The 15579-nt window shown below is 49.0% G+C and overlaps 1 protein-coding gene across 1 annotated transcript; it reads left to right on the top strand.

Moving 5' to 3' along the window:
- The first annotated feature begins 4509 nt into the window (after window positions 1-4509).
- LOC124251570 (sialic acid-binding Ig-like lectin 8) lies at window positions 4510-12567 on the top strand. Its single transcript, XM_046684461.1, has 7 exons — window positions 4510-4982; window positions 5193-5471; window positions 5700-5747; window positions 6512-6769; window positions 7413-7509; window positions 7840-7936; window positions 10928-12567. Exons 1-7 carry the CDS (start codon window positions 4562-4564, stop codon window positions 11114-11116), a joined length of 1389 nt encoding a protein of 462 aa, XP_046540417.1. The 5' UTR covers window positions 4510-4561; the 3' UTR covers window positions 11117-12567.
- Window positions 12568-15579: the final 3012 nt, after the last annotated feature.

Here is a 15579-nt window from a genome sequence, read left to right as displayed (position 1 = left end):
CCCATGGTAGGGGGACCATGATGCCTTAGTCTCAGATTAGATGACCTCGGTGAGGTCATCATTAAGGGTCATCACAGGGCAGCTCTGGTCATCGCTGGCTTGTTGGTTCATTTGTTGAATGGTCATTTCCTAAGGTCTCCGTGTGCCAGGCTGGCCCTCTGTTAGGTTCTGGTGACACAAGTGAAGTCATTGTCCTCTGAGCCCCCTGCTGGGTGGGGGTGACAGAGACACAGTCAATATGGGGTGAGAAAACTTGACGTGGAGTTTTAGGAATTCCAGGAGTTCGATCTCAATCCCTTGCCAACCAGGGCATCAGGGAAAAAAAATTCAACCAGGGGTGACTATGTGCGAACTTAACCACTCAGCCATGGAGCGGGTCCCCCATGATCCCTGTTCTTAATCTTAGTAATGTGTTCAAATGTTTCTGTTTGTTGCATCGGAGCATTTTCCTGCCATAACTTTTTGCATCCTGCCAGGAGTAGAAGTCCACACACTGCATTTTCGGTTGTTGTTTCCTATGTCTTATTATGTCTGGAACAGCCCCCTCCCTTTTTTTCATGACATTGATTTTCTTTTTTATGTGGAAGAGAATGGGCCAGCAATATTACAGAATGTCTGACATTCTGTCTTTGTCTAACTGTTCCTTTCAGTGTCCTATATCCCTCGGCTGGCCCTAATTTCCATTCCTATGGTTATCGTCCTAGTTCTGGCTACATTCTCTCTCCCGTGGCTTCTCACACTTGCTTCCTCCCAGGGTTCCCCAGCTTCATCCTCATTTCCTGTCACCTCTTCACCATGCTTGCCCTCCAAATGAGGACAGATACTTATTGCTTATTCCTGACTGTAGCAGCAGCCTTCTAAGGTGGCCCCCAATGATCCCCACACCCTAGAATTCACGTCCTTGTGTAATCTCCTCCCTGTGAGTGTGGGCCGGACCTAGTGGCTTGCTTTTGTTTTTGGTGGGGAATATTGTCCCTGAGCTAACATCTGTTGCCAATCTTCCTCTTTTTGCTTTTGCTTGAGGAAGATCGTCCCTGAGCTAACATCTGTGCCAATCTTCCTCTATTTTGTATGTGGGATGCCACCACAGCATGGCTTGATGAGTGGTGTGTAGGTCTGCACCTGGGATCTAAACTCATGAACCCCTGAACCCCGCTGAAGCGGAGGGCGCGAACTTAACCACTATGCCACAGGGCTGCCCCACCCCCACCCCAGTGGCTTGCTTCTAATGAACAGAGTAAAATAAAGGTGATAAATCTTACTTCCAAGATTACATTACAGAAGTCTGTGACTTTTGCCTTGTTCTTTCTCTTGTTCTCTCTCTCTTTCTCACTTTGATGAAGGCAGATGTCACGTCATGAGCTGCCCTGTAAAGAGGCCCATCTTGTGAGAAACTGAGAGTGGCCTTCATCCAACAGCCGGTGAGGAACCCGTAGTTATTTCAGCTACAGCCTCCGCTGACATCTAGATTACAGCCTGTGAGAGACCCTAAGCCACGGGACCCAGCTAAGCTGCACTTCACATCCACTGAATACTTCTCACTGAAGAGGGAACTCTCCTGTTTCAGTCCCAGATACGCCATTCTGCTGGACGTCATTGCCTTTTGCAAACATGGTACCGATAAGAAAGAATCTTTCCTCTCTGGGGCTGCAGAGACCCTCTGACCCCCAAAGCCTAAAATGTTTGCCATGTGGCTCTTTGCAGAAAAACTTGGCCAATCCTCGCTTTAGAGTCAGGCACTTCTCTCTGAGCCTCAGTTCTTCAGCTCTTAAGTAGGAATTATAGTAGTACCGCCTCATATATGACGTATAACAACGTTATGAGAATTAGATGAAAACAAGCATTCCTGATCAAACCAGCTGTGAATCAGCACCACGGACAGCACCAACGTCCTTTCCTGGGGATCCCCAGGAGCCAGGTATGTCCTGGGCAGAGGGAGCGCCCCCTATGGGCGGTGGTCTGACGCCAACTGGGACAGAGGTGGGGTTGGTCAGGAACACAGCACAGAACTTGGTAGCTGGCAGAAAACCTCCATCTGGAGAGAGAGTGAGTGGGATTCAGAACATCATACCTGAGAGTCCTGCAATTCCCAGGGCACCAGGATCACCTGTGGAATTCACATCCCCTGTGACTGCCTGAGAGTGCCTACCGTGTCTACGTGGCCCAGTCCTCCCTGAGACTCACCTTCCATTCCAGAAGAGCAAGAGCCCCTCCTACCCCAGCCTGAGCTTCCCCAACACAGCCTCCTACCCGATAGCACTGGAATCGTCAGGAAACCTGTCTCCCAACCAGATATTGTTCTCCTCGAAGGCAAGGGCTAGATCTCTCATATTCACCCCTTTACTGGAAACCTGAAGGCACAGGGTACATGATTGTTGAATGAATGAGTGAATGAATGAATGAAATTTCCTCCCTCACCTCATGGGACGAGTTGACAATTCTTCCTTCTCATGTTAACAGAAGCTTCCCATCTCCAAGCCCAATGAAACCTGGGCGACAAAGACTGATAAAGTGGCTCCCGGTGCAGACAATGGTGCATGAGACAAGGAACCTGTGTGGTTTGGGCAATTCGCTTGTCCGCTCAGGACCTCAGTGTCTTCTTCAAGTTGGAGAAATGGGACTAGAAGGTCCCCCAGCTCTGATGGCCTGCCAGTCATAGTTCCTCTTTTACACACAGTTAGATTCTCTGTGTTTTCCCCATGTCTCTCCTCCCTATTCTTCTGCTTTTTTTTTTTTTTGAAAATTTGGGACAATGGAAAACAGGCATGGCATGGCCACACCCTTCTGCCCACAGGTGCTGCAGCTGCCCCTGCAGAAGGAGAGTGAGCGGCTAGGACAGGGGAGCCCGGGGTGGGGGGTGGTGGCGGGGGGGATGGGGCTGCAGGATGCAATTCCAGCTGAAAACGCAGGAAAGGGTGATGGTGTGGGAGTGCCTGTACATGCTCAAAACAGGCACCTTCTTTCCTCAGGTTTTGGGTCATAGTTCTGGGAAGAGGATCATACGGGATGGGCAGGATCATGAAGCTGAACAGAAGAAGACAGATTGTAATTTTTCTATGTATGCAAAGTTATCAGAAATGCATGTGCAAAGCCAGAGTATTAGAGGCAGCATGCTCAGATCATAAAACTACAGAGCAAAGCGAGGAATCAGTTGGCATTACAGTGAGGCTGTGGCTCCTTGGAGCGAGTTGGGTGTGGGGCTAGGGAGGAGGATCAAGGGGGAGGACCTGGGTGCCCCCGATGTTCTATTTCTTGGAGGGTGTTCATTTTGTGTTGAATAGCTGAGCTGTTCTTATGAGGGCACGTCTCTGTATGTGTCTTGTGTTTTGCCCCAAAAAGGTTTCAAGAAAACCGACATGGTCTGAGGAGGCGCCACCTCCCAAGATGCCCGCCACTTCCTCCCAGCCCTCACCACACAGTTGAAAAGAATCTTCTGTGAATTCAGGTGCATGTCTCTTCTCTCGTGAAATCCTCACCATCCTGAAGGTGGACGACTCCCAGGCTGGCGTTCCTCGCTCTGTGTCTCATGCACACTGGGACTGCTGGGAGCAGAGCCTGCTCGGGCAAAGGCTCGGAGGCCAGCAGATCTCGCCGTGCTCTGGAGCAATGAGCAGAATCATGGCCCCATGAGCCACCAGCGGTGAAGAAATCCATCCTTTCGCCCAAACACCCCTGACAAATGGGGAAGTTTCTGCCCCTTTCGAAATCTTCCCCTTCCCTTCTATACTTTCTTCCCTTCCAAACCCCATTGTGCAGAGAATCACAGCCTCACTTTCCCGGGCATCCTCCGAGCTGGGCTCCCCTCGACGTCCCCGACTTGTGCTAACACAGGGAATCCTCGCCTCCAGCACCTGAGTGTTCCCTTTCTCCAGTCCTCCTGACACTGAACCTCCAACTTGGAGGGAGAGTGACACCCCACACTGCCTATGTGGCCCCCATCGTGGCTCCTGTCACAGGGGACTCCAGCTTCTGGGCCACCTATTGTCTCCCCACTGGGCAGTGACTCAGGGCTGCAAACCAGGGTTGCTGTGAGACCTTGTGAGCGGAGAGGGGACGCCCACTATGGTGATGCTGAGGGAGGAACGTCAGTCGGCTTCCCTCATCTCTTGGTTCCCTGAGTCCCTCCCCTGGCTGGAATGACCTTCACAGACAGAGTCAAGGGGTCTGGCCAGAAGGGACCCATTTTCACTTTGCAGAAAAATGACCCCAAACGGGAGGGGCATTGGCCAGAAGGCAGGAGATGGGGCTCAGGCCCTGCATGGGGTGTGAATTTGGGTGAGGCACTCACCCTGCCTGGTCCCAGGGTCCCCAGGAGTGGATGTGTGTGGAGGATTGTTGACTCCATGGGCTGTCCTGGCCCTGACAGTGTCTGGGGTGAAGTTCCTCCTCTGAGGAGGGTCACTGTTCTGCCCTCACCCTCAGCTTCCTGTTGGAGCTTTCTCTAAATCTTGCAACTTTTGGTTCCTGAGAGAGAACCCTGAGAAACAGCCTTTCTGGTTACACAAATAACCAGCTCTCTGTGCATGTGACGGGTGGGGCGCTGGCACTGTCAACCCCAGACATGCTGCTGCTGCTGCTGCTGGCCCTGCTCTGGTGGACGGAGGGGGCCAAGGGCCAGAGGGTGCCCTTGCAGGATTACTCACTGCGGATGCAGGGGTCCGTGACTGTGCAAGAGGGCCTGTGTGTGTTTGTGCCCTGCGATTTCTCCTACCCCCGGGATAGCTGGACGGTCTTAACCTTTGCTCATGGCTACTGGTTCCGGGAAGGGGCCAGAGTAAACCAAGATGCACCAGTGGCCACAAATGACCCAGATCGTGAAGTGAACGAGGAGACCCAGGGCCGCTTTCGCCTCCTTGGGGACCCCCGGACCTACAACTGCTCCCTGGACCTCAGAGACGCCAGGAGGAGAGATGAAGGAAAATACTTTTTTCGAGTCGAGAAATATTCTTACAAAAGTAACCAGCTTAATTTGCGTGTGACAGGTAAGGCGCTGGCTCCTGGAATCACCACAGAGGAAGGACATGGGGGTCCTGGGGCAGAGCAGGGATGGGACTCTCCATCCTGGGAGGGGGTTGGGGATAAAACAGGTCAGGGCTCAGAGGCAGGAGCTCGACCAAAGCCTGAGGCTTTTCTCAGGGCTGCTCCTCAGACCCTCCCTCCTGATTCCCGTGTCTCCCCCGTCTCCTCACCAGCCCTGAACCACACACCTGACATCATCATCCCGGAGACCCTGGAGTCTGGCCGCCCCAGGAACTTGACCTGCTCTGTGCCCTGGGCCTGTGAAAGGGGCACGCCCCCCATCTTCTCCTGGACATCGGCTGCCCTCACCTCCCTGGGCCCCAGGGCCCGCCTCTCCTCGGTGCTCACCCTCACTCCACGGCCTCAGGACCATGGCACCATCCTCATTTGTCAGGTGAAGTTCCCTGCAGCTGATGTGACTGTGGAAACGACCATCCAGCTCAACGTCACCTGTGAGTGCTGGGCCAGGACGCCCAGGTCTCTGATGGGGTCCTGAGGCCAGTGGGGATGGGGGTGTCAGGGTCTCAGACACTGGCGCTGGGTCTCTGAAATCAGGCTGAGAGGGAGTCAGGAGGACACCCATCTCCACCCTACCCCCATTTCTGCAGCCCCTGGGGACAAGGACCAATGTCCACCCAGCCCTCCCACTGATCTGAGTCCACCATGTCTTTCTCTCCCAGACTCTCCACAGAACTTGACCATCACTGTCTTCCAGGGAAATGGCACAGGTAGGAAGGGGCTGTGAGCAGCTGTCCCCATCGGCCACTCACTTCCCTCAGACTTTCCACCCACCTCGGCTCCATAAGGAGAGCGGGGCAGCATTCACACGGCAGAGCCCACCTCTCGAGCCCATTATCACCCATCTCTTGATAACTCCTCCAGTCTTGTCTTTTTATTTTCCCTAACAATTGTTTATGTAAGTTCTTTCGAACAGGTAATATATTCACTTGATTGAAAATTCAGAATTTACAGCAGAGTCTGTCCTCAGATGCCCAGTCCCCTCCCAGGAAGTGACCAATTGAACAGACGGCTCTGAGCCTTGGTTTGTTCACCTAAAGGATCTCAGAGGTCCTTTGACATCAGTAGCACAGACTGTCCTCATTCTTCTCCATGACTGTGCAGTATCCCATGACCTGGATGGATTCTGCTTCCGTATGCATCTTTGTCAACGGAAAAATCATGGCATTCATTTTATTCTACTAACAGAAACACTGCAAGGAATACTCTGTGTCTCCTTTCACGAGTGTGTGTGTATGTCTGTGGGATACGTTCCTAAAAGCAAAATGTACCTGCTTTATATGTTCTTTCTAATTTTGAGAGATACGGTATGGTGGGTGGACAAGTTTACATTCCCACTGGCGGGGGGTGAAATTGTGCGTTTTCCTGCTCTTCAACTTATATCTGTGTGTCTGTCCTCCTCATCAGATCTCCTTCTGCATCCTTCCTCTTTGGATCTCTTTGTCTCTCTGACCCTCTGTTTCTTTTACTCCAGCATCCACAACCCTGAAGAATGGGTCATCTCTTTCAGTCCAGGAGGGCCAGTCCCTGCGCCTGGTCTGTGTCGTTGACAGCAACCCTCCTGCTAGGCTGAGCTGGGCCCGTGGGAGCCAGAGTCTGAGCCCTTCACAGCCCTTGAACCCCGGGGTCCTGGAGCTGCCCCAGGTGGAGTCAAGTCATGAAGGCGAATTCACCTGCCAAGCTCAGCACCCTCGGGGCTCCCTGCACATCTCCCTCAGCCTCTCTGTGCAGAGTGAGTGCACCAGTGGATGGGGGAGGGGCTGGAGGAGGAGACAACACCCACCCCACCCTCACAGCCCCTAGCAGTCCCCTGAGCTTCAAAGGTGAGCTCAGCTCTGGTCTATACTCAGCTGTGAGACCTGGAAATTCCCTAGGACTCAGAGTGTCACCATCCTCTTCCTGCCAGGCCAGGGCTGTGGGGTGAGGTGAGGACTGGAGGGGGAAGCCAGGGAAGGAGGTGGGTGTTGGAGGAGAGGGGCGGGGCCTGGACAGGTGTGTCTGGGGACACGAGGCCCTTTCTTTGGGGGCTGGGATGAGGGTCAGGGAAGTGAGCCTGTCATCTTGGGCACAAAATTTAAGGGGAAGCCAAGAGATCTCAGCAATCAAGAGAAGTAATATTGCAATGCAGTTTTTTTTTTAAAAAAAAATTAAATTCCACAAAGAATAAAATACCAGCATTTTAATTAAAGACAGGCTGCAACTCAGCTCGTGTGTGCCTCACTCTCCTCACCCTAACGCCCATCCCCAGCCCCATGTGCCTGTTTTTGCTTCTGGGAAAGAAGCCGGAAGACAGAAGTCTGGTGTCCTACAAGGAGTGGAAGGAGAAGAGACTGAGTTCCCATAAGGGAGTCACCAATAATCCAATCTGTCTGCAGGAAAAGTGTGTCCTTTATCAGGAGCAGCACTGGGGGCCATCAGTGGAGCATGTGCTGCAGCCCTGCTCCTCCTGTCCTTCTGCATCATCGTCATCATGTGAGCAGTGACCCGGGGGAGGGAGGGAGAGCCCTGGGGTGGGAAGGGCAGGCAGCCCACGGAATCCCTGAACCAGAGCCAGAGGGACCTAGGTGGGTTGAGAGCCTGAAGCAAGGGCAGGAAGGAGGTCCCTGGGCACCTGAGTGAGTCTGTCACAACCCTCTGCCCCACTGTCCAGGAGGGAGGGAAACTGTATTCTCAACCCTGGGGTTTCTGGAACCAGACCATCCTCTCCCACCTCAGTTATGCCTCCAGCCCGTCAAGGGGGTCAGTCTGCCTACTGCACCCTGAGCTGGCCAGACTGAAAGGCTCTCTGATCTCTTCCCTCAGAGTGAGGTCCAGAAGGAAGAAAGGAGCAAGCCCAGCAGTGGGTGTGGGGGACATAGACATGGAGGGTGCAAATGCTGTCACGAGATCAATCTCTCAGGTGAGTGACTTGGACGTCTCCCCATCCAGCATCCTGCCTGGACACCTCCTCCAGGATGGCCCCCTGATTGCCCCACTCAGCATGGGCAAGGTTGCTCTCGTCTCCTCCTCCTCCTCTTCCCCCAAGTCCGATCTCCATCTTGCTGACAGCATGACAGCCTTCTCCTCTTTCCTTCGGGCCAGGCACGGTGGAGTCACCTTCTCTCTATCCTCCCTTTCATCTGCTACAGCCAAAAATTCAGCATGTCTTGTCCATTTTTCCTCCTAAGATCAGCTAACATCAGTTTCCCTCTCTCCATATTGACCCCCATCATCGCTGAGGCTTCAGGATTTCTTTCCTGGACCCTTCATCTCTCTGCCTCTCATCTCCCTTGCCCTACACAGAGTGATCCTCTGAAAGCCATCATGGTCCAGTTCCTCTGCATTTGAACATCTGTTTGTCCCCATCTTCCAGAGCAGAGGCCAGCAGAGTTTTCTGTCAAGGGCCAGAGAGTAAATACTTTTGCCTTTGTGGGCCTTACAGTCTCTGTTGCAGCCACTCAACTCTGCTATGCAGCATGAAAGCAGCCAGAGACCATATGTAAATGGGTGATCATGGTTGTGTTCCAATAAAGCTTTATTTACAAACACAGACAATGGGCCGGATTTTACCCACAGGCTGTAGTTGGCTGACCCCTGACCTAGAAAATCAAACTCAAACTGCTCAGCCTGCAGCCCTGCACATTGCAGCTTCTTAGCACCTACCTCTCCAGAAGGGCCGGGGTCAGGGTGAGGAGAGTGAGGCACTTGCTTCAGAGGCAAAACTTAAAGTCATGCCAAAAATTTTATTAATCAATAGAAGTAGTGTTCTAAGGCACTATTTTTTAAAAATCAAAGTTAATTAAAAAATTCATGATGAGCAAAATATCAAAAATTAAACAATGGTAGGATCAGTAGACTGAAGTTAGTTAATAATTATTTAAGATCATAATTTTGTCGAGAGAAATTGTCGTACGGGGTGGCATTCTTAAAATAATGTTTTAATATGCACACTTTTCAGGTTTCCAATAATATTTCAATTATTTTAATATTCCAGAAAAAATTGACGATTAAAAATACATAAAAACATATATATATATATAAGAGCACACATATTTTCTTCTGCCTCAGGCTCCATTTGGGTCAGAGGGGCACTCTTACTAACACTGGGTTATTTACATTTTTGACTCTGTGAGTTTTTTGCATACATTTGATTTGAAAATCTTTCATTAAAATATTACTTGTCTCTATTACTGAGGTTTTTGGCTCACCTTGTAATTTAGCATTTTGGGTGAGTGCCTTCCCCATGTCACCCTGATCCTGACCCCGCTGTCCTGTCCACTCCCCCCCCCCCCCCCGCCTCACACTCTGCTCCATCCGCACTGGGCTTTTCATCATCGTCAGCCAAAACAAGCTTACTTTTGCCTCTGGGTCTTTGCGTAGGCTGTTCCTCCCTTCTCTAATGCTCTTCCCTCCCAATTTGGTTGGAGAGCAACCACCAATGGGGCTGCCAGCGAGGTTGGTGGACTTTGAAAAGTGTGATACTTGTAGTAAAATAAGGAAGGGCCTTCGTTTAGAGAAGCCACGCACCTGGGTCATCTGCTGCTGCAGAGTCCAGAGAGGTGAGGACTGAAGATGGCCATTTGGATTTCACTAGCAGAGGTCACTGGTGTGCTGGATAATAGCAGTGTGGGGAAGTGGTTGTGTGTGTGTGTGTGTGTGTGTGTGTGTGTGTGTGAATTTTAATTTCAACAATCAAGAGAGACTCGGAGGAGCACAAACATTAACAATTCTGCTGAAGCGTTCTCTTTTCAAGGGGAGCAGCAGAAAAGGATGCTCTCCAGGCAGCACCTGTCACTCTCCCCTGTGTGAGTCTGTATTAGCTTCTTGTTGCTGTTGTAATGAATTACCTCCAATTTTATGGCTTCCAGAAACATAAGTTTATTATCTTACAGTTCTGGAGGTCACAAGTCCGAAATGGGCTTCACTGGGCTGAAATGAAGGCGTTGGCAGGCAGGGCTGAGTTCCTTCTGGAGGCTCCAGGGGAAAATGCATTTTCTTGCCTTTTCCAGCCTCTAGAGGGCGCCTGCTTTCCTTGGTTCATGGCTCCTTCCTGCATCTTCAAGGCCAGAAGCATAGTATCTTCAAATCTCTGTCTGCCTCCTTCTTTCACTGGTCAAGCTCCTTATGATTACATGGGGCCCACCCAAACAATCCGGGAGAATCTCTCTGTCTCAGTATTCTTAATTTAACTCCATCTGCAAAGTCTCTTTTGCCATGTAAGGTAACACAGTCACAGATTCCAGGGGACTAGGATGAGGACGTCTTTGGAGGGCTGTTATTCTGCCTACCACAGGGACATAGTTTCTTTGACTTACTTGTCCTCCCATCAAACTATGAGCTTTCCAAGGGCAGGTGCCATGCCTGAATCAAGGCCCCATAATCCTCTCTCACCCAGTGCCTGTCTATCATATCATAATTCACAATTAGATATTTATTTGTTTAACTCATTTTTTTTTTTTTTGCCTCCCTTTAATAAAGAGTAAGCTGCAAGAGGTCAGGGTCTGCGTTGGCTGTGTCCATCACCGTATATCCAGCACCCAGCTCAGGTCCTCACACACAGGGGGCCTCAGGCTTTGGGATCAGAAAGAACTGGATTGGACCCTGGTTTCATCAGGAACTCTGAGCGTGGTGCTTATTTGGTTCAACCTTAGTTTTCATATCTATAAAATGGAGGCAATAATAATATCTTTCTTATGAGGTTGTTGTGGGAAGTTCATGAGAGTATCAAGCACCAGATAAGGTGCTCGCTAAGTATTAAATATTCAAGGAAAGCATGAATGAAGGAGATCTCAACAAACGTGTGTGTGGGGTGAATTGGTGTGGGAATTCATAGGCTTCCCTCCTGGACACTCTCTGCCTTATCCTGTGCCTGCTCTTCCGCTCTGACTCCCTTCTCTCTCCCTCCACTCAGGGTCCCCTGATTGAAGGCTGGGAAGGCAGCCTCCCAGACCACCTTCCCACAGAGGTGGCTTCCCCCTGCTCAGGAGAGGAAGAGGAGCTCTATTATGCAAACCTCAGCTTTTCTGGGATGAAGCCTCGGGACCCGCAGGAACAGGAGGCCGCTGGTAGTGAGTACTCAGAGATCAAGATCCACAAGTGAGCGACTGCAGAGACACGGCCCTGGCTTGAGGGGTCACGGCCCCTGTGGGGCAAAGAACAAGTCAGGAGCTGATTCCTGTAGTGTTAGACTCCCTCTAAATAGTGTGAAGAACCCAGGGTTTGGAACCAAAGAGTTTTGAGTTTGAATCCAAACTCTACCCCTTTACTAAGTATGTGACGGACCAACTGCTACCTCTCTGTGCCTCAGTTTCTCCGTGAGAACATGGATGAGAAGCCCTACTTGCAAGTTCATGGTGAGAATTCCAGGAGTCAAATCCTATCAGAGCACCTGTCACAAAATGTGTGTTGAGCACATGCTGGATCCTTGTGCTTTGAATAGAGGGTCACATTGGGAAATTCTCTTGATCTGGAGGGCACCAGCACCAGACTTCAGACCTTTAATGCTGTGGCCTCTCCTCCTGGCATGTCCTCCCGCTGGACCTTCTCTGCCTCTGTCTTTGAAAGTCGAGCTCTACAGGTGGACTTCTGGATTGAGATAGGAAAGTTAAGCAGCAGCTCATGATCCTCCCCTATAGAGACAAACCAAACAAATGAGAAAGGTTCCCAAATGATCACACGACCATCTGATGGATGAAACTACATGACCCCCAAAGTTCACCTACAGCACCCAAACGAGGAAAGGAATATATCACAGCAGTTACTTCATAAAGTAGCCTTGATGGAGAGAAATCAAAGGATTGGATGAGGCACTAAGATTCCCTCCAAATGGACCCCAGGCCATTTATAACAGCACCAAAAAAAAATAAAGTAGCAAGAAGCAAATTTTTTATGTAAACATGCAATACTTCCACACTGAAAAGTACAGAGTATTGCTGAGAGAAATTAAAGAAGATCCAAATGAGCGAAGGAATCTACCATGTTCATGGATGGGAAGACACAATATTGTTAAGATGTTGATTTTCTCTGTATTGATTTAAAGTTGTCCCAGTCAACAGACATATATATGTGTGTGTGTGTGTGTTTGTGTGTGTGTGTGTATACGCATACATAAGTTGACAAGTTAATCTAAAATTTATATGGAAATATAAAGACCTAGAATAGTGAAACAGTCTTGAAAAAGAAAAACACAGTTGGAGAAATAAGACTTTACTGTAACGATAGACCAATCAGTAGAGTGTGGTGTGGACAGAATGGAGTCCATAAATAGACCCACACATTATACACTGAACAACACCCAGTCTGTTCCATTGGGAAAGGAAGGACTTCTCAACAAATGTGATAGAACCAGTGGGTCAAGTTTTGGAAAAAAGGAACCTTATAAATGATGTAATTGCTTATATACTTGAAATCATGCAGTATGTACTCACGTGGATTTTTTTCACTCAGTATTGAGTTATTTGCGATTCACCCATGTTTTGTGCATGTCAGTATCTTGTTCCTTTGTTGCTGAGCAGGATTCCATTGTATCACACATTGTTTACCCATTTTTATGTTGATGCACATTTGGTTGGCTTCCAGTTTTTGGTGATTACGAATAAAGCTGTTGTGAACATATTTGTACAAGACTGTGTCCAGGTGTGTTTTCATTTCTCTCAAGTGTTGGAGGGCAGAGCCGAGATGGAGATGACGCTGTCAGAGTCACATATTGAGAGCACGAGGGTCTCTGGGTCTCCCATGGAGACCAGCATCCAGCAGGCAGCTGGAGAGATGGATGGTCTGGAGCTCAGAAGGAAGGTAGGACTGGAGATGGACAGTGGGAACATCCTAATAACGAATACCTGTTGTTGCAGGTTGAACTGTGTCTCCCGAAAAGGTGTATTTAAGTTCTCACCCCTGGTACCTGTGAATGTGATTTTATTTGGAGGTGGGTCTTTGCAGATGTGACCAAGTTAATCTGAGGTCAGACTTGATTGGGTGGCACTCTAAATCCAATGACTGCTCTCCTAATACAAAGAGGGAAATTTTGACACAAACACATGTAGGGAAGAAGGCCGTGTGACAATGGAGGCAGAGATTAGAGTGTTGTGATGCCGGAAGGCAAGAAATGCCAAGGATTGCTCTTAACCGCCAGAAGTAGAAGAGGCGAGGAAGGATTCTTCTCTAGAGCCTTCTGTGGGACCGTGGCCCTGCTGAAACCTTGATTTTGATCTTCTAGCCTCTCAACTGTGAGAGAATAAATTCCTGCTGTTTTAATCCACCCGGTTTGTGGCAATTCGTCACAGCAGCCACAGGGAACTAGCACATTTGCTCAGCACCTACTGTACATCAGTTTCTCACCTGTCCTGTCTCATTCAATCCTCACAGTGATTGTGAGAGGGTCAGCCCTGTCCCCATGTCACAGAGGAGGCTTGGGTGAGCAGCCCAAAGCCACATAGGCCAGCAAGTGGAGGGACCAGGTTGAATTCACGTAGATGATCCCAGTGGCACAAGAGGATCTTAATCAGCGGGCCCTGGAGGTCTGCCTTGTACCCAGGGCATTGTCCTAACTGATTTCTGAACATTCAAAGAGTCAAGCAGTTCCCAAGTGCCCTGATGACCACAGCTGCCAGGCTGGCCGTCCACATTTCCATAGACGCGACCGTGAAGAGTATCTCTCTCTCTTTATCTCACTCTTCTCTTTCTTTCTCCCTCATGCTCTCATTCTTTCCTCTCTTTTTTTCTTTCCTTCTTTCTTTTCTCCCTCTGTTCCTGCCTGGGCACTGTTTTCTCACTGCCCATCCCAAAGGGCAAGTCTGTGATACTGGGTGAAGGTATTTTTGTCTATTTTGTTCACCAAGAACAATGCTTGACACAACATAAGCTCCCAATAAATATTTTAGATATTAAAAGATGCGATGCTTTTCCTTGCAAAATCTCTTTCTCCAGCCCAGGTCTTTTTTCTGACTCCAGCACTTTCCTAACTGTCCTGATGTTGTCTATAATGGCACCTTCAGTGTTCCCCATCCTGCTGGGTGATGAGCCCATGGGGACAAGGATTCGGTCTGTTTTGACTCCCAGAGCAGTTCAGAAAATTTTGTTGATAGGATAAGTCCCAGATAATCCTCTGAGTCAGGTTGATAGGTCCCCAGGAGGCAAAGATGAGCAAATTCAGAGTCTACCATTTTCACAGACAGCTGTAAGTGAGTCTTCTCTTTGTCCTGGAGGGAGACATTATCTCATATCTTAAGGTTGTCCCCTGCAAACACAGCCATGAGAACTTGGCCACGTAAGGAGCAGTCAGAGCATCATGTTATGGGCAGACCCAGCAAGACTTGTAGGAGTACGAGGGGCTCAGGAGACTGTCTTTCCCCAAAGGTGGTTTTGCTCTTCTTTAATGATGTGAAGACCTCAGAATCTTCTCATAAAATTCCCCTTTGCTGGGATCAACTATGGTTCCTGTCGCTTGTGATCAACATGTTACTACATAAGCCTGGGACGTTTGACTGGTTCCCCATCAGAAAATCAGGAGGATGTAGTGAAAAGAGAAACCACAACACTGACATTTCACAACTTTGTTTCCTCTTTTCATGCTTTGTTTGAGGAAGTTGAAAAAGGAGATTACTGAAAGGAAGTGACATTATGGGAAAAGAAACTCCCTTTTTGGTCATAAATCCATTGCACTTCCTTCCTTCTAACAGCAACCAGACTTTGGTTACTTCCCCCAACTCCTCCATGTGCCTCAAAGGATGTGGACTCCAGAGTGCGAGATTCTTGTGTGAGCTCCATCAGCTTAAGATGTTCAGGTGGGAAAAAGCTGGGCAATGATGTAGAGAAAACGAGTGAGTGGGTGACTGAAAAGTTCTAACCAAGAGCGTGAGTTCTACCGATCTTTCTTCTAGAAAGTTTATTCCAGTTGCCAAATTAGAAAGAATTGGAAACACTGATCATCTCCAAAGGCAGTGATGTTCTCACGCTTTCACTTAAAATAAAGTGGAAACAAAACAAGTGCCCAACCTCATTTGAGAGATTTATTAAATGTAGCACATCTCCTCTTAAAAACAACCAGTGAGGTGAAATCTAGAGGGCTAGGTAATTATCCGGAAAAATAAAACAGAACAACAACATAAAACCATACCTCCAATAGGGTCAAAACGACAAGGAATACAAATGTCTAGAAAAAAGGAAGGAAGGAAGTATCCCAAGGTGGTAGTCAAATGCTGTTGCCTCTGGGAAGTGACACGTGGTGTTGATGATATTATAGACTGTGTCATGGGCACCAAATACCTCACAGGTGGGATGGTGTTGGCACAGAGTAGACGTTCAATCAAAATTCTACCCTCTTTCTCTCTCCTCATCCCCAGACCCTTAGGTCTAAGAGAAGTCCACTGAAAGTAACACCCACTCCCGAAACACTAGCTCAGACAGGAGGATTCAGATGCAATGTCTGGACAGACTACTTGTGTTAAGCATGAGGATATGAAAAGAAATCCCATGAATACTATGCAAACATACTACAGGAGAAAGGGAGCAGAAAGATAGAAGAATGTGCAAGCCAAAGAATACAGTCCGGAAGCACTAATAATG

Source organism: Equus quagga, chromosome 13 (genome assembly GCF_021613505.1).
Source record: "Equus quagga isolate Etosha38 chromosome 13, UCLA_HA_Equagga_1.0, whole genome shotgun sequence".
NCBI lineage: Eukaryota > Metazoa > Chordata > Mammalia > Perissodactyla > Equidae > Equus > Equus quagga.
Note: the sequence above shows the minus strand (reverse complement) of the source record. Positions and strands in the feature narration are given on the sequence as shown.

Coding starts and splice junctions, on each gene's coding strand:
- LOC124251570 (XM_046684461.1), top strand. CDS start 4,562: ATGCTGCTGCTGCTGCTGCTGGCCCTGCTCTGGTGGACGGAGGGGGCC. Junction 4,983..5,192: donor GCTTAATTTGCGTGTGACAG/GTAAGGCGCTGG, acceptor TCTCCTCACCAG/CCCTGAACCACACACCTGAC. Junction 7,510..7,839: donor TTCTGCATCATCGTCATCAT/GTGAGCAGTGAC, acceptor CTCTTCCCTCAG/AGTGAGGTCCAGAAGGAAGA.